Consider the following 24,376-nt stretch of genomic DNA (forward strand, 5'->3'; position numbering starts at 1 on the left):
AGATCCGGCCCTTCACAGAACCCAGAGGCTCGCTAGTCCCTTCCCCAGACACTGAGCTAGTAATAGGTGGCTCTGTGGTAGGTGAAAATGGAGCATTGATGTAATGTGCTACTCACTGTCTAACCAGATCTGAGGAACCTTCACCCCGAGAGCCCGTTAGATCAGGGGTGGGCAATAATATCTGAAGGGGGGGCACTTCACAAATTTCTGAAGTGGTCCTGGGCTGCCCAGGAAGGGGCGGGGCCTGGGGTGGAAGGGGAGGGGCCAGGAGCCTTCCCATGCTCCCCACTCACAGACCTTATTGGCCTGGGGGGTGGGGGGAGAACTGCTAACTGTTTTGAACAGCTGGGGGTTCCCTCTTGGTGCCGCACGCCCCTGGCAATGGAAAGAGACTTTGTGCACCCCCTCACCACCTATCTAATCAGGGTTTAGGGGCGGGGGAGCATGTGAAGTCTTTGCCCCTTGCCCCCACCCTACAAGGAGCACCCAGAGGGAGCTGCCAGCTGTTTTGAACAGCTGGTGGTTTCCTCTGGTACCGTGCACACCTGGTGGAGGGAGGAGACTTTGAGTGCTCCCCCTGCCTCCAGGTCTCGTTGGCCTGAAGGTGGGGGGCGGCAGGGTGGCCACGGGCCGGACCCAACCCGTGGAGGCTGTCTTGCCCACCCCTGTGTTGGATGGCCGAGGAGCACTTACTCTTGACCCAACTAAAACAAGATCTATTAAAGACCCGGCTGCTTTACACGGCTTCTGATTGCCCAATTCCCTTCACCCCGGGAGGATCGCGCTGCTGCTGTCTCACTAAGCTTTAGCCCGTGAGCCGTATGCCCTAGCCTAGACTTCTTGTCTCTCTTGCTTCGTTTCCGTGGATTTTAGCAGATTAAGTCTGAAAAGAGCGAAATCTGTTTCTTAGCCATGGCTTCGGGAATAACTCAGCAGCTGAGCACCCAGTAAGCATCCAGAGTAAAACAACAAGCAGTCCTGTGGCACCTTAGGCATGAATATAGATCTTAACTTAGGCTTGAACAGAGGTGAAAGTAAGCCAGAGCGCCCTGCTGCAGTGCACCAGTGAGAAAGTGGCCAGCTGGGGGCGGGACCTTAATCCTGCCCCTGCCCCTCGCCCCCTGCCCAAAGGTGAAGGCCAGCAGGCAGAGAGCCCCTGGTGGGGGTGGGAGGGCCAGTGGCCAGAGAGCCCTTTCAGGGGCCAGGATCGGTGGCCGGAGAGCTCCCGGGGGTGGCAGAGCCAGTGGCTGGGCAACCCCTGGTGGGGGAGGTTGTGACAGAACAGTACCTGTAAGAAATGTCAGTTACTTTCACCCCTGGAGAAAAGATCCTAACTGGTTACCACAAGCTACAAAAGCAATTTCCCTACCCTGGATGGTCATCAAATAAGGTGACTAGGACACCCTGACTTAATTAGCTCCATTAATGCTGGTCCTGCAGGTAACTGCCTTTGCTGTTCTATATACCCTGGATTCTATGAATCCCACTCCAACTCATCTGATGAAGTGGGTTTTACCCAGGAAAGCTCCTGACCAAATAAATGTTAAGTCTCCAAGGTGCCACAGGACTGCTCATTGTTTTTACAGTGACTGACTAACATAGCTACCCCTCGGAGACTTTTACCATGTCAGTGGGAACTGGTACATGAGAAATAATTAAGGGCTCAGGCTGTAAGCATATGCTCCAAAGAGTCACTGTGTTCTCCAGCACCTGAGCCCTGCATGAATAGAATACGTGCTGATTCGTACTAGCAGGTGGATTCAGTTAGTTCAGTCTGGATACAGGAAAGGTTGAGGTCCCTTGTAAGGACACAGATTTGGGACAGATGTCCTGCAAAAACAACTCCTCCAGGAACAGCTAATCTTGGAGAGAAAGTTTAGACTGAAACGTAAGTTTCTGTTACTTAAATGATCAAGGAAGCCAACCAACTCCTAGGAAGGGGATGAGCCTGGACTGCGTCTCACGTGTAAACTCCCTTCTGAACAGGGCAGGAAGCGGACCTGCTTACAGGGTCATTTCATTTTACTGGCTCAGTACTTCGCGCTTGTTTCTTCAGTGACTTTACTGATTCCCTATTACTGTTTCTGTCCATCTGAAGAGGAGGGATGATTTCATTTTCTTCTTCCATATAAACTGTTGGAATTGATTCAGATTCCTTGTGGTCCATTATCAAACACCACCTTCCCAGGGAGTATACAAAATAGAAGTAAGCTCCTTTGTGGTTTTTGTTAAGGCTGCTGTGGATGCTGAAATTACTGCTGCTGCCCTGTCGAAGGACGCATCATTCAGCTTTCTCAGGAAAGTGAATATGAATGCAGAGCCAAAGTCAAGTCAGCCATTTGCCCACATGCACAAGTGCCAAAATCCAGATGTTCTTTACTGTCATATGCAAACTCCACTGCCTTCTGCTCAATCACAATCAACAGCCGAGCACAGAACGCATCTTGCGTCAGCCACCACGCAGCATGTCTCAGAGTGCTCTCTCAGACCCTGTCTCGCTCCTGCTCCACAGCAGGGAGAGGTCAGCGGGTCTCCTAACGCAAACCACTGGGTTCCGGTGGGAGAGTCTCCAATCTCTCTAGTATTCCAAAGCCTCCTCTGCCACAAAATCTGACTGGCCATATTTTGTACACCTACTCATTTGGGAGAGAACAGGGTCTCTTCAGCTGTACTTTCCAATGGCACCATGCCTGAAACTTCATATGCAAGGTTAGTAAACCATTGCATTACTAAATCCTTCTGATTTCTGGCCTTCAGTATTGTAACACTAAATAGATAAGACCAGTGCCCAGTGCTGCATATTCAATCAGGCCAGCCTTGGTACAGCTGACTCACAGGGCTGAGTATGTACCTACGCAAAATGGAGCTGTCTCATCATAAAAGGTTTTTTTCGTGTGCGTGTCTCCCACTGCTCCCTCTAGAGCAGCATGGGTCCACACTGCACAGCTAGGGCACTGCATCGGCCACACATGTGGGAGGAAGGAGACAATTGCCAGGACTAGGTCCAAGAGAGGGACCCAGCCAGAGGACTTAAGCCCATCACCATGAGATATAAATTCAGACTAACGTCTGGCGCTTGAATGTGACTAAATATTATGTATCCAGTCTCCATGAGTACATTTGTTTCTTTGCATCTGTCTGTGTGGGATGGGGAGGGGCCCAGGAAATGTGAACATTATTTAACATAGAATATATTAATAATAAAGAGGACCAGTCTTTTGTCATCTTCAGCCATGTGCCACATTACAATTCCTACACCACAGATCTGTGGAGGGCTGTGAGAGAATCATCCTACCCCAGGGCACTGCTTGGTCCTGGCTTTGGCTTTCATTCATCTGAAGTGCCAGCACACTCCTCTGTTTCCAGGCTTGTCGCGCTGCAACAATGCACATGAAGATTGTAGCACGGCTGAAAGATTTCCCGAAAATGGTGTAGAAAAGACGTAGACTTGAAGACAATTGTTCTTCAGACGCCATTTTCAGCCTGGCTGCCAGGACTACAGCTGCAGCCTCTTCCTCAGGTGTGCCACACCTGTCACTCTGGGCGTATTCCAAATACTTCACTTCTGGCTGGAGAAATGAGCAGGCGGCCTGCTCCCTGCAGACTCATGCTGGTCTCAGTAAAGAAGCGCTTCCAAGATTCCTTAGGTATCTGTCTGCCGAGAGCCATGACTAAGTGCAAGTGCCCTTTAAATACTTGCAGGTGAGCCACATTTACAAGCACACATGCGTCTAGTTCCAATCGCCTCTCAGCCTCGGACAGATCAATCCTACCACAGCAAGTGCCTCCGGAGGCTCAGAAATGAATTTTACACCCCAGACAAATGATAGCTCTCATCATACACGTTTACTGTGGCCTTTCATCAATGCGTATTCAGACTGACTTGCCAGGGTTGGGTCTGCGACCCACTTCCCACACGCCCTACAGTAAGAGAAACCCTTGCAGTGGTGATTCTGCAGCAGTGTCAGTTCCATTCAAATCTGGGGCATAGTAGTGAATTAAATAAGAAAATGAATAATTTCGTCTGTGTCAGGATCTTGGGCAAAGGCAGGTAGGACCCTGAGAGCCAAACAATCCTTCTCAATGGAGATGGGTCAATTATACTGTCCTTTCCGTACATTAAGATCTCTCCTGTGTCTTGTTTACTCCTGCAGCTCCATGCAGTATGTCCAGTTCAGGACGATAAATGACATTGACAGAACCATGCTGCCGCTGTCGTAGTGTCGATATGATCTGGGATTCCTTAGCACTGTTGAAGGGAGAGAGGATTTGGGGTAATTTCCAAACACCGGGCATTGCAGTCACCGGGCATTGCAGTCCACAATGGAATGGAATTCAGGGGACCATTTTCTGAACTGATGCAGCTGTAACATTTGAAAGTTCCTGTCCAATCTGCAGTAGGCTGCTCTGGTTCCCTCAACTGAAGGCATTGCTCTGGTCACTGGGATTAACCAGTACGAAGCTCCAGCTACGGTAAGTATCACCATTTTGTTTAGACAAAAGAGAGGACTGTGCAGCACTTTAAAGACTAACAAGATGGTTTATTAGGTGATGAGCTTTCGTGGGCCAGACCCACTTCCTCAGATCAAATTCTGGAAGAGAATTGGCATGACCACATATACCAAAGGAATACAATGAAAAAAAGTGAACACATTATAAAACTGACCAATCAGATTTAGAACAGAAGAGGGGTGAGTACTGAGGGGCTCAGGGGAAGGTCCACAGCTGTTACTCTGATCTGCGAGAGGTTAAGACTAGGACACCAGAGGGCGTCTTGGAGTATGCCAAACCGGTGACCGAGGATGGAGTCAACTGACGGCCCATCTACAGTGAATAAAAGCTGCGGCTGGCTTGAGTCAGGTGGCTTGAGTCAGGGCTCAGGCTCTATGGATAAAAACTGCTGTGTAGACAGACATTCAGGTTTGGGCTGGAGCCTGAGTTCTGGGACCCTCCCGCATGACACCGAATGTCTTCACAGCAATTTTTGAACCCCAGAACCCGAGCCCCACCAGCCTGAGTTAGCTGACCCAGGCCAGCTGAGTCTTTGACCCCCATGTAGACATATCCTTTGTTACACATGCCAGAGAGGATGGACTGAAGCCAGCAGTCTGCATCTGTAGCCATCGCATCAGAGAGAAAAAATTAGGCTTAAAATACTAAAAGGAGAGAAAAGAAAATACGTAATTGCTTCAAATTCTTTTAATCTACCTCATTTATGCAATGAGAATACACAGATCATATAGATCTTCCTTGTTAGTATAATGCACTGAGACTACATAGCACCAAAGGCCAATATAAATATCTGGGTTATTTACAAGTGTGCCCATTCTAGATTAAGCTGATTTGTACTTTTCCCTTTTTGCTCCCCGAGTTACGACCACCTCCACTTACAACCATCCGCACTTACGACCAAAGCGGTCGTAAATGCGGATCCGAGTTACGAACGGCAATCCGTGCTTACGAACAGCACGGTCGCCATGTAACTCTATGGGATCCGAGTTACGAACACTTCGAGTTACGGACCTAGTGTTGGTCTGTAACTTGTTCATAACTCGGGGAACGGCTGTATTACAATGTATGATGCACCCTCTGCTGAGTTATAAACCATCACACCCTTCAGGAAATACCTGATAGAAGGGTTACATTTAACAAAGTCAACGTACTTCTTCAAGAGGAATATCACGATCATCCATATGGACCTTGTTGTCTGTCCTCTGAGCCACGAAGACATGCTTGACACCGGGACAGTTCTTTACAGCTTCATCCACAGTCTTCTTCAGCTCTACAACTCGTCCTCCCCTGACTCCCTGGTTGTAGGTAATGACAGCTTTGCAGCCAGCTAATGAGAGAGAGATTTGGCAGACCTATCAGTTTGTTTTTCACTACCTTCTCACAGTGTCACTAGCCTTGGGGATGTTAAACAGCCCGTTGCAATGGTGAGGCTCCTCAGAAACTCTAGCAGACAGTAGCAGCCAACATCACTGGCAAATGCTCCTTCTAATCCTCATACACTGAAGGCAGGATGACCTTTCCAGTCTCTTAGGCAGAGGAGCAGAATTAGGGCCGGATACAAAACTTACTAAAATAGATGAGTCTTTCCACTGGTTGTAATGGGAATTAGATCAGATGGCTTAGGGCACGTCTACACAGCAGGGCAAAAGTCAAGGTAAGATGCGCAACTTCAGCTATGTCATTTGCGTAGCTGAAATTGAAATAGCTTAACTCGGCTTTTGGCACAGTCTACACAGCAGGAAGTCAAACACTCCTCCTTCGACTTCCCTTATGCCTTGTGAAATGAGGGTTACAGGAGTCGGAGTAAAAAGTCCTCTAGCCTGACATTATGTCGAAATAATGGCTTCCTGTGTAGACGCACACTTTGTTATTTTGAAATAACGTCAATTATTCTGAAAAAAACGCTGCTGTGTAGACGTACTCTTACAGTGAGTAAAAACCATCTTCTTCCACACAACTCCCCTTTCTGTGAAACAGATATTATAGCCCCTTCAAAACTTCCATTAAGCCCCAATCTTGAGCAAATTCAGTGTTCTTTGTTTGGTTTTTTTGTTCTTGTTGTTTGTTTGTTTTAGAGATGCCAATGGATTTCTAGCACCCAGTTAGCTCACATGGGGGCTTCAGGATTTGTGGATTTTCCTGGGAGCTCTATCACAACTGCACTACTTCAGCACAGCACTTCAAATTGCAACACATATTTCATGTTATGTTATTTATGAAGCAGATTATACAGCTGTATAATAAACGAATGTTTACCCATAACTCTTTACTAGTTACCAGAGATAAAAGAGAAGTCAAAAACCTTTACTTGCCCCACCTAGAGTACCTTCCATTCAAAAAAATCCCATGAGACTTAATTCCTCGTGCTAGCCATACAGAAAGATGACCTTTTAGAAGATGTACTGCTAATAATCATAGCACCTAAGGTTATGCATTAGACCTCTGTCTTTTGAGACTTTGTTTCTGTGTTGTATAGCATTGGTTTATCCAATGTTATTATAAGCTCTTTGGGGTAGCACCTATATATATATAGGGACTAGCAAAGTGGGCCCAGATCTTTAATTGGGGACTTTAAGCGCTTCAGAAATACAAATTAATTATATGCTGCAGACTTAGCACTTCACAAGAGTGCACAAGGAAACTGTTATTTTGCTCTAAGAGAACATAACCAGCCCCTTGCCAGAGGTCCCAGTTTTCCCTACGGTTTATACATTATGTGGCAGCAATTTAAAACTGATTGAATGTTAAGTGATTTTAAAAGCTTCTTAAACCCATAGCAGTTCAAGTCAGTCAGGAGCAGACAGAGTCGATGACGTGATAGTACTCTGATGCTTTGCTAAGGAGAGACTGAACTGCCCAGCAAAATGAGAATAAGCCAACCATATTTCAGGTGTGCCAGCATGGGCCCATCAATGGCTATTAGCCAGGAGGGGCAGGGATGGTGTCCCTAGCCTCTGTTTGCCAGAAGCTGGGAAAGGCTGACAGGAGAGAGATCACTTGATGGTTCCCTGTTGCGTTCACTCCCTCTGGGGCGCCTGGCATTGGCCACTGCGGGCAGACAGGACCCTGGGCTGGATGGGCCTTTGGCCTGACCCAGTCTGGCCGTTCTTACGTGCTTTTCTTTGCAAGCTGAATGTTGAATCTTCATCAAAGGATCAAGCCTTCAAGGAGTAGAGCACGTTCCTAAATTGCTTGTTCATCGTTTTAAACTACTTACAGTCAATGATCCTCCCAGCTAAAGACTCTGCACTGAATCCAGCAAAGACAACTGTATGAATAGCACCAATTCTGGCACAAGCCAACATGGCAGCCACAGCCAGTGGCGTCACAGGCATATAGATTGCCACCCTGTCCCCTTTGTGTATTCCATATTTCTTCAGTGTGTTGGCAAGACGGCAGGTCGTGTCCAGAAGTTCCCTGCAGCACAGAAAGAGATGTCCGGGTCATTTTCACTGGCAAGCTGCTTGTTATTCGTTTGCTCACAATGAAAGATTTACAGCTACAAAGAACAAACGTATGAACCTGAACCCAGAGGGTCATGATAGGCAACTGCTCATCCACCTCCAAAGCTGTTATCTGTATGGTCCCACAAGGTTCAATCTTCTCCCCCGTGCTTTTCAGCTTCTCTGGGGATGGCCACACCACCCAGAAAGATGTGACTGTTCCAGGAGCAGGCATACCCAAGCTGCCTTTCAACCTAGCTAGTCAGAAAGGTGGTGGCACAGACAACAGTGGAGGCTGGCAACCCCACCACATATGCACCCGGGGTCCCCAGTGAGCCTGTCCTAAATCCTGTGTCATCCTGTCTTCACTCCTAAGTTACCTGGGCTAGCTGGATATGCCTCCCTGTGCCATCACCTTTATTTGTAATGTAGACGTGCCCTACATGAGGCCATTGGGGAACTGATGAGACAGCACAGGCTGAAATGCCAGCAGTTCTCAGTCTATGCCCACAGCTATATCTCTTTTATATCCAATGTAAATACTTCAACCACCCAACTGTCTCATCTCCTAGGCAAAATGAACACTTGCCTGTAACCAGTACAGCTCTCAGAAGAGAAGACAGTCAAGAAATAATGAAGAGGAGGCTGCTCAGAGATATGCAGAGGTAAGAAATGGATTAGCCTTGTGGACACAGGGTTCATATGGACTCAGATCCTTTTTAACGACAGGATAACACATCTAGAGGCCAGAAGGGACCATCATGACCTCCTAGTCTGACCTCCTGCACATCAGGTTACTGGATTGTTAATCACGTTAATACATTCTTACACACATTTTGGTTTATGCCAGTTCATTGTTCCAAGCTGCTCACTCATTTCTCAATCCAACTCACCCTCTGGGTACAACAATGATTTAAAAAAGCAACGGTTTGCTAAGCAGCTAAATGTATTCCTCCACAATCTGCTACTCTCACAAACACCTTGGCCATGCTAGAAGAGGACAATCCCAGGACAAGCTGCCTTGCTCTTCAAAATTTCAGGCTGCTTCCATCTTTCTAGAGCAGAGATACTGAACACGCAGCCCGCGGCCTGTTTGTTTGTGGCCCGCAGTGCAGTGTGGGTTTACGCGGGGCTCAACACGTGGCCCGTGGGTGGGAGCCAAAACAAAAAGTAGTCAATATAAACGTCTTCTGCTGAGATACGTTCAGTAGTTAAATTCCTGGACTGTCATTGCTCATTCAAAGTGCTGTCATAGGGGTGGAAATCGGGTAAATATTGTATCTTATTAGTATCAGCAGAACTGACTTAAATGGGGCCTGTGTGTTGTGTAATCTTGCCTTAAACTTTGTATTCATGCCCATCAGTGTGAAAGAAGCTATTTGCATATATATCTACATATATATGCAACCACACTTAAGTTGCAGTCCTCGGCATGTCCTGTGTCATTGTCACCCCTGGGGCTTCCAAAGTTGAGGAGCTCTGCTCTACAGAGTACACTGCACCCCTTTAATGAAGTTCACTGGTTGTGTTTTCATCAGAAAAAGCATTCTTGTGTACCAGCTGTGCATTTGTACTGGGGTCAGTCAATGGGAGCTGCATATACAGATCAATACGTGGCCCTAAGCATCCAAACAGCATTAAGAGACAACAAAATGTGTGTATTTTGCAAAATCACCTCAGGGGAGAAGAGACTCAACTACTACCAAAGCAAAGCTCCTCTGTCTGTGTAAAGTAGCCTACCGGCAAACTGGAGACAGTTCAGAGAAGAGCCCTGAAAATGATTAAAGGGTTAAGAACATGCCTATAGTGATAGACTCAAAGAGCTCAATCAATTTATCTTAGCAAGGAGAAGATTAAGGAATGACTTGATTGCAGTCTAGATGTAGCTACAGGGGGAATAAATATGTAATAATGGCTCTTCGGACTAGCAGAGAAGGGTATGACATGATCCAGTAGTAGAAGTCATAGCTAGACACATTCAGAGTGGAAATAAGACATACATTTTAATGGTGAGAATAATTCACAAGAGGAACAATTCCCCCAGAGTGGTGGTGGATTCTCCATCACAGACTCTTTTTAAAATCAAGACTGGATGATTTTTCTAAAAGATCTGCTCTGGGATCATTTTGGGGCAGCCCTCTGGCCTGTGTTCTACAATGATCCCGATGGTCCCTTTTCATCTTGGAATATATGAATGAACCCAGGAATAATGTCTGTGGTACCATGTGGGCGGCAGAAGACAGGACAGTAATGCGCCTCTGCATTTTGTCAGGCTAGCTACATGATGCAGCACCTGCGCTAGCAGCACACCTCTTCCTGTATTTGTCCCTACATATGAATGGCCTGATTTTCAGAGCGTCTGAACAGCAGCTCTCACTGACTTCCGCGGAAGAACCTCTGAAAATCAGGCCTTAAAATCTGCTTAAAACAATGTTGGCATCTTGGCAAAGAAGCAGAACTGGAATAACTATTTGATGTTTCAGAAAAGGATAATCGCAGTATTTATCTGACATGCAGGAGGGCAGAGGCGGAGTAAAACTCAACCAGAGTATATTTTACAAGAATTTGATCAATTGGCTCATGATCCTTACAATGTGCAATTTCACTATGGAATGACATTATCGGGAATGGTGTTACAAGGGGTCACTGCCACAAGAACAAAACCACAAGCCAGTTCCTTGTAGAGAGAAACCCAAAAGCACGGACTAGGAACAAATACACTATTCACACTGCCTATCCATGTGACACTGGTTTAATGGCCGAAATGTTCCTTTAACAAACTAAAAAGACAGCATTGTGGGCTTCACAGATTGCAATTTCTCGTACATTTCCTTTGGCATCTGTACTGTGGAGAATAGGCGAGATCAGCCAAACTTTGGACCAAGATACTGTCACATCTCACACACCAAACAGGTCGAAGTGCTCAGTGCTTGGACTAAAGGACTCCAAGAACATCCCAGATTGTTCCAGGATGCGGTTTTGGCAGAGGGGTTAGCACGAGCCAAGGAGCCAGAGAGCTAGGGTAAGCTCTGGGCCTCCTGAAGACAGCAGAAGCTTCCAGCTGCTGATGCTGCCACCACTCAGGAAATGCCACCGGAACATGGCAGGGAGCTCATGTATGAGGAATAGGGATGTTAGCGTATAGACGTTTAAATTATTAACCAATAAAGTTGGTCTTATCAGTTAATCCAAACGACTACACACTACACCCCTCCCCTTGCTGCCTCTGATAGAAAGGCAGCAGCACGGAGGGTGAAAGGGGCAGGCAGGAGTCGGTAGACGCAGGAAGCCGGCTTTCAAGCCATCTCCCTGAGTGTACTGGCTCCTGCCCTCCCCTCCCCTTCCCTCCCCCCACGTTGCTGCCTCTCTATCAGAGGTAGCAGTACGGGGGGGGGCAGGTGAGAGCTGATACATGTGGGGATCCTGTGGAAGGCAGGAGCTGGTGTTTGGGGGAGCCAGGTTAAAAGACAGCTCCTTACAAGCACCAGCTCCATGGAGCCGTGTGCCCCCCCCTCCCAAACATAGGCTGTTGCCTCGGTATCAGAGGAAGCAGCATGGGGGAGAAGGGCAGGGGCTGCTGCTGTAGAGCAGCCTCTGTCTGTGGTGGCCCAGGCTCACTGTAGAGAGGCTGCTCCATGGGGTGCCAGAGCAGCCTCTGTCTGCAGGGAGCTTGGGCTCCCCAAAGACAGGGGCTGCTGCCACCCTGGACTGCTGCCCCTGATTCAGAAGCTGTAGCGCAGGATGGCAGGGGTAGCCAGGAGTGGGGCCAGGAGTACACTGGCTGCCAGTCCTGCTCCCAGGGAGTATTTTAGTAACTGTGTAACCGCTAAAAATTGTTGCGGCTACACGATTACTAAAAACACAATATCTAACATCACTAGTGAGGAAAACTCTCCCGTTCTGTGGGTATAAAATATATGATCTCCCCTAGCACCACACTGGTACATAGGGGTTAACTGAGTCAGACAGCAAAGTACCCTCTAGTCCAGCACTCTCTGCTTTGGCAGGATTTCAGTTAGCCGGATGTCCACTTACTATGGGGGTGGCCAAGTTTCCTGTGGCCCTATAAAGTGTGTTTGCAGCCTCCAGTCCTGTACCCATACATTATGCCTCATCTTGATCTCTAATAGCTAGAGATAGCTAAGAAAAGCTGACCAGGGTACAATTTGGGCTGCTGAACAGCTGTGTCCCCTTAATCCTCTAACCTCCGGTGCTTTTCACAGAACTTTGCTGTTAAGATATTCACTCCTGGCCTGTTCACACAGCCTTCAGCATGCAAATACACTCATGCAAATACATGTCCGTCTGCTATGTACATTGGACAGACGTCTCAGACACTTCGCCAAAGGATCAATGCCCACAAAACAGATATTAGACAGGATCACAAAGAAAAAACAGTTTCTTGCCATTTCAACCAGAAAGGACATTGTCTCAACGACTTAATTACCTGCATTCTGCTGCAAAGACCTTTTAAATCTGCACTTGAAAGGGAATCCTCTGAACTGTCATTCATGCTAAAATTCGACATTCTACATCTGAGTCTAAACAAAGGATCTAGTTATCTTACCCATTAAAAAGATAGCTTCCCCAATTATCACTTCTAATATCATTAGCCCACAGACATTCACCCCCCCCCATCCTCCTTCTGTTCTGAAATGTGATTTGTCCTTTTCATATGTGTTCATTTTTTTAAATTGTATCCTTTGGTATATATGGTTGTGACTATTTTCTTCCACTATTTGATCTGAGGAGGTGGGTGTGGCCCACAAAAGCTCATCATCTAATAAACCATCTTGTTAGTCTTTAAAGTGCTACATAGTCCTGTATTTTGCTTCATCTAATATACGTGACTTCAGCCACACAGATAGCATAGCTGAAATCAACATACTTACCACGGTGTCTTGTGTGTGATAAAGTTGGCAGGCACTGTTCTCCCGTTGATACCGGCTATTCTTCTCAACCTGGCAGAGTACCGGTGTCTATGGGAGAGCGCTCAGAGACTGATTTATCGCATCTAAGCAGACTCAATAAATCGACAGCTGGTGGACTGATCACTGCAGCATTGATCCCCAGCATAATGGAGACAAGCTCTTTGTCTTTAAAAAAATAGTTTGAGCTTGCTTTTCTTAATGTTGGGACATGTTATAACCAGAGCCGGCCCTGGGCAACCGCCCGGCTCGCCCGCCCCTAAGACCAGCTCTGGTTATAACAATGCTACACAGCATAATCTTATAACAGGGCTACTCAACTTTGGAAGCCCCAGGGGCCACAATGATACTCACAGCACATGCTGAGGGCCGCAACTTAAGTGTGGTTGCATCTACATGCAAATATATGCAAATAGCTTCTTTCACACAGACGGGCATGAATAGAAAGATTAAGCCTTAAGCCGCAGTGCTGGACCCAAATGTGGCCAGTGTGAGGCCATCAGCACCTCTCAGACTCTGCTCACCAGGCTAAGCAGCCAGCACTTCCCACAATGCCCGGGCGCTCCAGCACCTCCTCTCTGGGGGCAGTCCTGGCCCAGCAGCAGGGCGACACCGAGAGACCGATACTCTACCTGAGCCGCAAGCTGCTGCCGCGAGAACAGATGTACTCCACCATCGAGCGGGAAGCACTGGCAGTGCGCTGGGCGGTAGAAGCACTCCGTTACTACCTGTTAGGGGGCGCGTTCCAGTTGGTAACCGACCACGCACCCTTGCAATGGATGCATAATATGCGGGAGGCAAACCCGCGGATAATGAGGTGGTACCTGTTCTTACAACAGTACAAGTTCTCGGTGGCGCACAAGGCGGGGCGGGAGCACGCCAACGCAGACTTCTTATCGCGCTGTGGGGAAGGGGGGACACGGAAGGAGAGGACTGAGGGACAGGGAGGGGAGGTGTGTGACGGGGAAGAAGCTCCCCGCACTGCCAGCCCCTCCCCCGGAGAGGCGCCGAGCGGCACGGCGGAGCGGAGCCCGGGGGAAAGCTCACGGGGAGAGGAGTGGGGGCGCGCGGCCGCAGGCGCGTCGGGCACGGCGGGCGGCGGGACCCAGGAGGAGGCGGACGGGAGACGCCAGGGTGAGCGGCACGCCCCTGGCGTGCCGGCTCAAAAGGGGGAGGGGCCGGAAGGGAAGGGGGCTGCCGGCATTCCCTTTCATTTGGCAGGCAACCAGGGGAGCGGAGCCGGAGGAGCCAGCGGGACGGAGAAGGGAGTCCGGACCCGCGCAGCCCTTGCCCTGGGCGACGAGACTCCCCAGCCGGGGGCCAGGAGGGTTGAGGCCGCAGACGGACGGCCACACGCCCTGCACCCAAAGAGGACCGAAGGTCGAGCCCGGCGGAGGGCCAACCCCCGCTGCTGGGTCGTGAGCGGGGCGGAGAGCGGGGGGCCCGCCCAAGCCCGCGGGCTGAGCGAAAGCCCGGGCGGGGCAGCCACAAACCCAGGGCCAGGACAGAAGGCTCAGGACTCGGGAAGCCGAGACTGTGGGTGGTGGATATAGGCGAGAGGGGGGGCACGGCAGCGGTGCCGCTGACCGGGGGGCCCGACTTCGCCACAGTGCTCTTTGCAGAAAGGCCCCAGAGAAACGAGAGCTCTGTAGGTATACAGGTATCGCTGTGTGCAGGTATGCCTATTGTGACCGAGTCAGGTCACATGGCTATAGAAGAGCACTGGAAGGGAGGTATGTGAGCCCTAGATTAAGCAGGTCTCTGCTCCCTGCGTAAAGTGCCTATTTGAAATCATGGGATGGTGGGCGGGCGAAGCCCGCCCACCTTCTAAAAGCCCCTCCCCAACCTTATGGGAGGGACACTGGACCCATGTTCAATTGATTTCTTGGGACAAATAATGACTAAAGGATCAAGAAGTGCGGGCTAGAGGTTCAAAATAAGGGAGCCGGATGGGGACACCGAGCAGAGAACCCCGGACAGCGCCCACTGCTCCTCAAAGCTGTCGATGGAGCCAGTGGACGCCGCCCAGAGGAACTCTGCCCGGATTCGTGACACGAGGGAGGAGCGGAAATAGGCCCCACAGTCGCAGAGAACCCCCTCGTCTAGCATCCTCCTCCTGCTGTTGTAGATGGCAACTTTCGCCAAGGCCAGGAGGAGGTTGACGAGGAGGTCTCGCGACTTTGTGGGGCCACGGATTGGGTGTGCATAAATAAAAAGGTGAGGGGAAAAGTGCAGCCAGAACCTCAATAAGAGGTTCTGGAGGAGCCGGAATAGGGGCTGCAACCTGGCGCATTCAAGGTAGGCGTGCGCCAGGTTCTCCCTCACGCCGCAAAAGGGGCAGGTGTCTGGGATAGGGGTGAACCGCGCCAAGTCCACGCCCGTGCTCACGGCTCCGTGGAGGAGCCGCCAACTGATGTCCCCGACGGGCCGCGGAATTAAGGTCGAATAAACGCTGGCCCATCGGGGTTCCCCACCCTCTATAGGTCTGAGGTAGTCCCGCCACTTTGTATCGGGGCGGGACACGAGGGTGGGGAAATGCAAAGCGTGGAGCACGAGCGTGTACAGCTGTTCCCTGGGCGCGGTCCGGAAACAGACCGGCTGCAGATTTTGCAGCCGGCTGGGGGTCCAAGGGTGGGTCCCTGCGTAAAGTGGCAGGGTCTGGCCAGGAACCAGCAGGCACTTTCCAGAATCAGGCTGGACACTCAGGCCAGTTAGAACACTTGGAGCTAATTAGGAGCCTTCCAGCGCCAAGGGAGTCAGGCTAATCAGACACCTGGGGCCAATCAAGAACCAGTAGAGACGGGTTTAAAAGGGCTCCTCTTCTGTCAGTTCTGGGGCCTGTGAGGAGGTAGGAAGGAGCCAAAGTGCTGAGAGGGAGCAGGGTCTGGGTGAGAGCTGCAAGTCAGGCAAGGAGCAGGGTAAGTTTCTCAGGTACCCGAGGGAAGGTCCTGGGAGGGATCCTTTGGGGAAGTGGCCCAGGGAAGTAGTTACCCAACGGGGAGTAGAACAAACCCCCTGCCTGTTGCCACTGCCTGAGAGTTCCTGGGCTGGAACCCAGAGTAATGGGTGGGCCCAGGTTCCTCACCACTACAGGGCCTGTCCCTGGGTCGGGAGACTGTAGAGAGGCTTCACACATACACCCCATACTCTGGACTAGCCTGTGATGAGGATGGCTCAGTAGGCTGTGACCCTGCCTCTAGTAAAGAGAAAGAGGCCATGTGGCGGGATGTCTGCCAGAAGTGCAGGATCCCGGGCTCAGGCAGCGCTCTGCCACACTGTGACAGTGTGCAACCAGTGTACAGTTTGTGTATTCAAATCATTGGGCTTCAGAGCCCTTGTTTCAATGTAATTTTTAAATCAACATAATCACCAGGATTCATGGCACAAATTAGTTCCTTCAACACTAAGTAAACATGTCACAGCTTCAAGCTTCCTGGTACTGTTCAATTTCTGTTTGTCTCTCTGCATTTTATATTTATTTATTATCATAATTCTCACATGTAAAAAAAAAAAATCTGCTTTTGGTGATCAGCTGGGCTGCACGGAAGGAAATGAGCTCAAGCAGATGGCTGCAGGCAGAAAGATGACAATCACTTAACCACAATGGAAACTGAGAATGAAAATGTCTGTACTTTTCAGTCCACTGCCTGCTTGTCCTGAACAGATATACCAAAAAGTCCTAATTCAGAAAGTACATTCTAATTATTTATTTACTTAGCTTTCAGGAACAGCATTTGTATAAACACTCTGGAACTCTGATTAATCTTGGGTTGTTACAGGCAGTCCCCGGGTTACGTACAAGATAAGGACTGTAGGTTTGTTCTTAAGTTGAATTTGTATGTAAGTCGGAACTGGTACATATTTTGGGGGGGGGGGGAGCTGGAGTTAGGTGGAAAAGACCCTGATTCTCATACAACTTCCTTATTCTAAGAAAAACACATACTGTTTTGATATGAAGGTTTTTTTGGTTGATATTTTAATTAAAAATTGATCATAAGTTTCAGTGTTTTGTGCTATATCCAAATCTTCCTTTTGGGGTACCTGAAAGATCCCAGTTATTCATTTAATAGTCAGAATTCTTTTTTGTATATAACTAAAAAAAGTTTATTCAATGCATATTACTGTTCCAAATAGAATTTGCTACAGATGGTTCAGTGAAATGGGTATTAAGTGTAATCAATAGTCATTGGAGAGCACAGTGAAATATTGATACAATCAAAGCTGTTGTTGTATTCTGCTGAGCAGAAAATGGAAATCCCTTCCTGTGAAGTGTGTGTGAATTTATCCACAGGATTAATTTTAAAGAAAAATTCTGTGTTGCAAACAGGAGTTTAGCCACAGGTGGGTCCTCATTGTCCACTCACCCACTTTGCAACCAGACCCATCCCCTCGGGGCTTACCCTGCTCCGCTCCAGCCAGGGTGTGGGGTTGGGGCTTATCCCCTCTTCCCTTCTGTCCTGCTCCTCCCCATTCTTGCCCACCCACACCACTGGGTAATTTTTCAGCTTCACCTCTGCCCAGCTGGAAGGGACTTGTTAATTTCACGTGACGCTAACAAGATACTTGCAGCTCTAGTGCTGAAGAGGGAAAGAGCTGTTGCTCCCAAGGTGGGGACTGTAACACAATGGGTCTCACTGCCTGCTGCTCCTGCTGTTCCCTAGGAAATTAATTTTTCCCGCTCTGGGGAGCCCCCTTTTGGCTGGTGTCTTGTTCCCCCTAGCAGACCCGCGTCCTCCGCGGCGAGAAAAGACGCTCCGCGTCTCACTGGTCTGCTGGGGGGGGGGGCGCTAGCTCCGCGTCTCCCTGATCTGCTGGGGGAAAGCGCCCCCCGCGCCACCAGAGGCGGCGACAGTGGGGGAGGCACCCCGCACTAGCTGCGCCTCCCCCCCTCCCCGTTTGTAACTAGGGATCCGACGTAAGTCGGACTGATGTAACCCAGGGACTGCCTGTATTGGCTTAATGACAGAGCTTGAATAAGTTAATAAGCACTAAGGAAGAGTTACAGATCCTTAGACTCCTTAGTCCATTAACCTGTTAATTTTACATCAGAAAAGGGCAACAAAAATTATTAGAGGTAGGAACGGCTGCCTTATGAGGAGAGAACACTAGAACTTTTCAGCTGGGCAAGGAGACAACTGGGGGGGAGGTATGATAGAGGTCTATAAAATGACTGCTGTGGAAAAATGAATAAAGAAGAGTTATTTAGTCCTTCCCATATGTGACGTAGTGGGGGTACCTGGCTGGTTTCTATGCTGCTGGCTCTGGGGTAACCCCCACTGGCTGCCGTGGGTACCATGACCCAGCAAAACAGGATGAGTCACTATGCAAACCAGTATGGCCAGACACCCCCCATGGAGAGGAACAAAGGAAGGTGGAATGCTGCCCTGGCTGGGGGGCAGGGCTGGAAGAGAGTTAGTTAGTTGCTGGCTGGAAGCATGGAGGAGACAGCCTAGGGAAAGGGGCTGGAGTTTAGGGGCCCAGTCTCCCCCATCTCAAGGGGGCCTGAGGCATCCTAGCCCAGCTCTGTGACCAGATTACATCTGTGCTGTGCTGTATCCTGGAGAGGCAATAAACTTCCTCTATTCCACCGGCTGGTGCAGTCTGTTTGTGCCATTTCGGGGTGCAGGAGACGGGGGACCCCCAACGCGCCGTCATACCATAATACAATCAATTAATAGGTAGCAGGTTTAAAACAAACAAAAGGAAGTTTTCCTTCACACAAGGTGATGTCCCTAGCCTCTGTCTGTCAGAATGCACTGGAAATAAGAAAGGGGGAGACAACCAAATTCAGAGTTGGTTACAGCCTGCAGAGAGAAGATAAGGACAACAAAGGCAAAATGAACTGCTAGCGAATAGGGCTAAGGGGAATGAATATGAAAGGTTTTACAGATGTAAAAAAGAAAAGACCCAGGAGACAACAGGTCCATTAATAAATGAAGATGTGGAAAAAATGAATGATGACCTCAAAAGGGATGAGAGTCTGAACTCTTTTTCCAAACATTTGTATTTGGCAAGAAAAACAGAAACAAGAATTAGTTGAAATGAAGGTCTCACAAAATGTGGCTTGAAAAATGAATTCCCACTAGCTCACTGGCCATCAACAAAGGGTTCTGTGTCTGTCTGGGGGAGGGTATCACTAGTGGCTTATCTCAGGAACCAGGGCTAGGTCTGGTCTTACCTAACATCTTCAATAATGATCTGGGAGGGATCTCGAGGGAGCTGGACTGGAGAGATTCAGCCTTTACTAGGAATATTAGCAGGAGAGAGCTAAAGGGCACATTCCTGCCTGCTGAGAAGCAACAGCACTGCTCTCGTGGCTAGCTGCATGGCCATGGGCCTGGTCTACTAGTCAAGTCAGCGTGGGCTACCAAGTCTTTCCATTGACTTCAAAGGGCTTTGGGTCAGGCTTGGGGTGTGGAAGCATCATGCCAGAAGGAAGCAGGGATGCTGGGATAATCACTGCTTTCCTTTTCTTCTGAATGCTTGACAAATTCTGGGCAGCTCTCACCGCTAGCCCTAGTAATCACAGCAACAACCATTGGCAAAAGCACAGAAAACTGCTGAATTCAGCCAGCAAGTCATCATCTGTGCCAATGCTCTTGCTAACGTCATAACCTAACGAATGCAAACTTTCCTGACTCAGTTTTCCATTCCTTCCCCTCCCATGGGGAGAAGCAACGAGGTCCTCAAAACCCACTGCCCAGTCCGCTGAGAGAGCCATTGGTGCTAAAGACTCCTGTAAACGTCAGCTTTTATCAGCATATAGCTGTGCTCCCACTGGCCTGTGGATGGATGGTCTCCTATCTTACTGAAACATTTGTCCTAGCCTGGTGTTATCTTCAACTACAGCAAGATCATCTACAGTTCTCTAAAGGGAAGAGGCTAGCTATTTTCACATAAGAGCCCACATCAAATACTCTGTCTGGATGTGGTATTTTGCAAAAGAAATGTACTTGGATTATTTTCCTAATAAACCTGACCCCAGGCGTAGTCACACTACTGTGACTTGGAATGGTGCCACAAAAATTATTAGTCTGAATTACACAAGCTGCCTTCTTGGGACCTGACCTTCTGAACCCAAACTGACTCAGCATCTCACATGCTGACCCCTCTTTCCACATAGCAGTGGGCTTTGAACTGTAGGAAATTCACCCAGCCAATTCCTCGGCCTTGAAATAGGGCATGGATGGGAATGTACACAGCCCAACTTCCCCATTCGGGGTCTAAACCAGGCTGCCAGTTCTTGCCTGACAATCCACAGATTATACTCTTGGTTGCATCCCATTTACAAAGGTAATAAAAAGAAAAGGAACTTGTTAAATCATTGTATTCGAAGGGTAACTAGTTTCCAACCAACTGCCCCCGCCCACTGCTTTTCTTTTCCCTGTGAAAGTTTATAATTGGTTGTGAATCTTTTTTCTTCAATACTAGAAGTATAACAGTCCCAAACCTCACAGCATTGTTTCAAAGGCAGGTGCCATTATAAGCAAAGTGCTGCAGAATTATCCTACATCTGTTCCCTTTTTCCACAAGCTGTACAAAGAAATATATCACATGACGGGTTAAAGGGATATGTTTAGCAAATGGAGGGCATTTTTAAGGGAGAGCTTTCCAGGTGGTGACTACAAAGTTAATGTGATGTATTACAAATGTGTGTTTCTGTTTCCACCTTTCTATACCTTTGCATAAAACAGGCTACCCCTCACTACACATGCAAACAGCAGTGCAGCAAATCAACAGGTCACTCTTAGCTGCATCACTACACCAGGGACCCTGCTCTGTTGCTGTTCAGAACTCTGGGGAGCTAGGCCCGCATACTGCAGAAATGCTTACTGCAGCTGTGCCCAGGGAACAACTATGGCTCACAACTTCTCCTTCCTTTACTTGCATATACAGGCAGTCCCCGGGTTACATGGATCCGACTTACATCGGATCCCTACTTACAAACGGGGTGAGGCAACCCCACACTAGCTGCTTCCCCCCAGCAGACCAGGGAGACGCGAAGCTAGCGCCCCCCCCCCCAGCAGACCAGGGAGACGCGGAGTGGCTTTTCTCAGCAGACTCCTCAGCTTGAGAATAAAGGACTGAGGGAAGTGAGGTGTGGGAGAATAAAACTGAGCTCTGGAGAAATGTTTGGCTAGAGTTTCCCCTACAATATGTACCAGTTCCGACTTACATACAAATTCAACTTAAGAACAAACCTACAGTCCCTATCTTGTACGTAACCCGGGGACTGCCTGTACTTCTCATATGCTTGCACAGTTTCTGTTAACCACATTTTTTTCCCATGAACCAGCACTGATTCTAGTGAATTACTTGGCCTACAACTTTAGCCTGGCTCTTTTTCACTGTGTTAAGATTCCATCATTACTTAAATATTCACTGCCGGGCCAGATTATGAACCCCTGACTCCTTTGGGTGAGTGCTTACTCGAATAAGTCCTCCCATTCAAATCAATGGTACTACTCACATGAGCAACTCTACACTAGTGAGTTACGTCCCCACAATCTGACAACTCTGCACTAGTGAGTTAAGTCCCCACAATCTGACCCCAAATTTATGAACTGTCCATGTTTTTATTTCTCAGCCTTATAGCTCTCTAGACTAGATACATATTTTTATTTTACTTAGAACTAGGCTCTGACTCAGACTACATCTGCTCACTTGTGTGGTTGAGGGAATGAAAAAAAATGCTGACATCTGTTTTTAAACTGTTTCCAAAAACATCTGAGTCAATAAACTAGACTGTTCTATTGTTGGCAGAAAGTAAACACAAAAAGGGATATACTGTACAACAATGAGGAGTTCTGTAGCATCTTAGAGACTAGCAGGTTGTTTTAGGGTACAGAATAAGCTTTTGTGGGTAAAACCACTTCATCAGATGAATGGGAGTGGCGTTTACAGAGGCATGGATAGATGTAAGATTGGGATGTTAGCTAGCGCGTAACTGAATAGTCGTGTAGCCACATAACGTTTTAGTGGTTATACAACAATGTGATAGTCCCCGGTGGCAGGGCCAGCAGCCAGTGCACTCCCAGCCTCACTCCTGGGGAGTCCCCTGCCATCTCGCACTGCTGCCCCTCTGTCAGAGGCAGCGATGCAGGATGGCAGGCGGGAGCTGGTCCGTGAGGGGAGCTGGGTTTTGGTTTAAAAACCAGCTCCATGCACAGATTGGCTGAGGGCCCCACGCTGCTGCCTCTGATACAGAACAGACAAGTGAGGTGACAGGCTGGCAGGGCCCCATTTGTGGTGCTGCGAAGGTGTGACTCCAGGAGGCATCTAGACTGACCAGACAGGTCCTGCTGGGTGGGGGAAGGACCTTCCAGTGACTGTGCGTGTGCACGCGCGCGCACACACACACACACACAAACACACCCACCCCCGTTACTTGGAATCAACATGAGCAAGCTCTCTAAGAGCTCCCATTACTGCACAGGGACTAATCACTTCTTCTGCTTCTTCGAGCAGTCCCTCTGGGCACTCCATTCTGGGAACCTACTGAGCCGCTCCCCTCAAAGGAGAAGGGGACTTTGGAGACAAGGGCGATATTGAGCCCAACTCAGCATCAGAAGCAGAGTCTGGAGTTACTGCCGGGGCTCTCAACTCTACATGCTGAAGCCCCCCAAACACGCTATCAAACTCGGCAGCCCACCAGGGCCACACCAACTGTTCACTGCATAAAAAAGCCAGGCCAGAATGAGTGGGGGGCAGACAGGGCAACAGCCAGGGCCGCGCAAAGCTAAGCTGCTTAGACTTCAGCTTCAGCCCCAGGTGGCGGGGCTTTGGGGACATGGCTTTGGCTTTCTGCCCTGTACCCCAGCAAGTCTGAGGCTGGCCCTGCTTGGCAGCCCCCTGGTTGAGTACCACTGAATTACTGCCTAGTGCTCTGCCAATGTATGTGGAGAGGCCCAAGTCACAGCAATGATGGGAACATTCCTGAGGAAGGCTGGAGAGGAGGAATAGACCTCCCAGAGTAAGGAGATTACAAGATTGGTAGCACCCACTAATGCAGTCAGATTTCCACTTGGAAAGTCTTTGTTTAGAGCCGGGGTGTCCAACCAGTTCTGAAGCAGAAGCCACTAAAGTGACTACTGCTATAGCGATCTAGCCACACTCAACCGGCCAAATAGCCACATTGTTCAAGCCAGCTAGCCACACTCGACCGGCCAAACAGCCACATGTGGCTAGCGTGTTGGACACCACAGGTTTAGAGACTGGGAACCCCTGTGACCCATCTGCCATCAAGACAAATCATTTGGGAGTCCCTCTAAAAGGTCTAGTCCTGTCAAGACAGAAGGCCAGGCCAAGACTGTCCTGGCATCAAGTGTGGGTAACAATGCCTCTTTTTTGCATAGGTGAGGTTTAGGGTGAAGAATGGGAGGTGACTGGATAGCTGTTCTGTTCACTCCCTCTGGGGCACCTGGCATTGGCCACTGTCGGCAGACAGGACACGGAGCTAGGAGGACCTGTAGTCTGACCCAGTGTGGCCGTTCTTAGGTAAAGTTCTCATGAGCTGGCCAGATTTTCTTACATAATGGTTCATCCATCCCTTCTTGGAGTAAGTCAGACACAAGAAGGCAACAAACAGATTCCTGGAAAAGCTACTGCACAGTCTGTGTTTGTGAGATGCCTTCTGCATCAGGCTGAAATGGGGAAATGTTTCTTAATTTTTCTGCATATTAAAGAGAGAGAAATTCACCATTCCCCCAAACCCTGCTGTGGCTGGGTTCGGGCATCAGAATGCCATAAAGGGATGGAACGAGGCCCAGAAGCAAGCTTGATGTGTCTAGCAACCATCAGTCAAGGTTTCTCAGTCAAACATATCCTTGTGCTGTGGTTACTCATTAATCAAATCTGAAAGGTGATACTGCACCTGTACAATCAGTCGTTTAGTAACTCCATGATCCAAACCAAGCTATGTCTTCAGGAGTTTTATAGATGCTATAACTGCCGCATTATGCTTACTGTGCTGTAATTCTGCATTGCCACAGAAATGTAGTCAGCTGCAAGGCCTGTTTTTCCTATTGGCCAGCTCTCACATTTCAAGCAGCCTTCTTTTAAAGCGACACTAATAAATAGTGAAGTTGAGAAAGATCATAGGTGCCTACAGGTGTTCAAATAAATCCAAGGAATCCCAACCATCCATAGCCTTGAAAAGATATTCTATAGACATAAAGGTCAGATTCCAGCACAGATCACATGCCCAATGCACTAGTCTCGTGGACAAGCAAACATGGGTAGGCTACTAAGGATTCCCTGAGGTGGGGGGATCCGTACCTGTCCTAGAGACAAGTGTAAAAAGGGGTGTGCCAACTCCCACCCCTCCCCGCATATAGGGACGTGCCAGCCATGAGAGGGAGGATGGCCAAAGCCGGCTGTAAGTTGGCATCAACAGGGAACTGCAAATGGCTCTTTTGAGACACCCCACTTCAGATGCACCCACCTAGGTGCGCCTGGAGTGCAGGTGGCGATTCCACCCAAGTCTACATTTTG

General features: G+C 48.8%; 1 protein-coding gene across 1 annotated transcript in view; it reads right to left on the reverse strand.

Moving 5' to 3' along the window:
• Nucleotides 1-24,376, reverse strand: part of ACSS1 (acyl-CoA synthetase short chain family member 1) — a 75,954-nt gene that overhangs the window by 36,841 nt on the left and 14,737 nt on the right. Inside the window, 2 exon segments of the mRNA XM_089777595.1 lie at nt 5,664-5,839; nt 7,730-7,929. Coding sequence (XP_089633721.1) covers nt 5,664-5,839; nt 7,730-7,929 — 376 coding nt within the window.

This window comes from Pelodiscus sinensis, chromosome 3 (genome assembly GCF_052426305.1).
Source record: "Pelodiscus sinensis isolate ZL-2025 chromosome 3, ASM5242630v1, whole genome shotgun sequence".
NCBI lineage: Eukaryota > Metazoa > Chordata > Testudines > Trionychidae > Pelodiscus > Pelodiscus sinensis.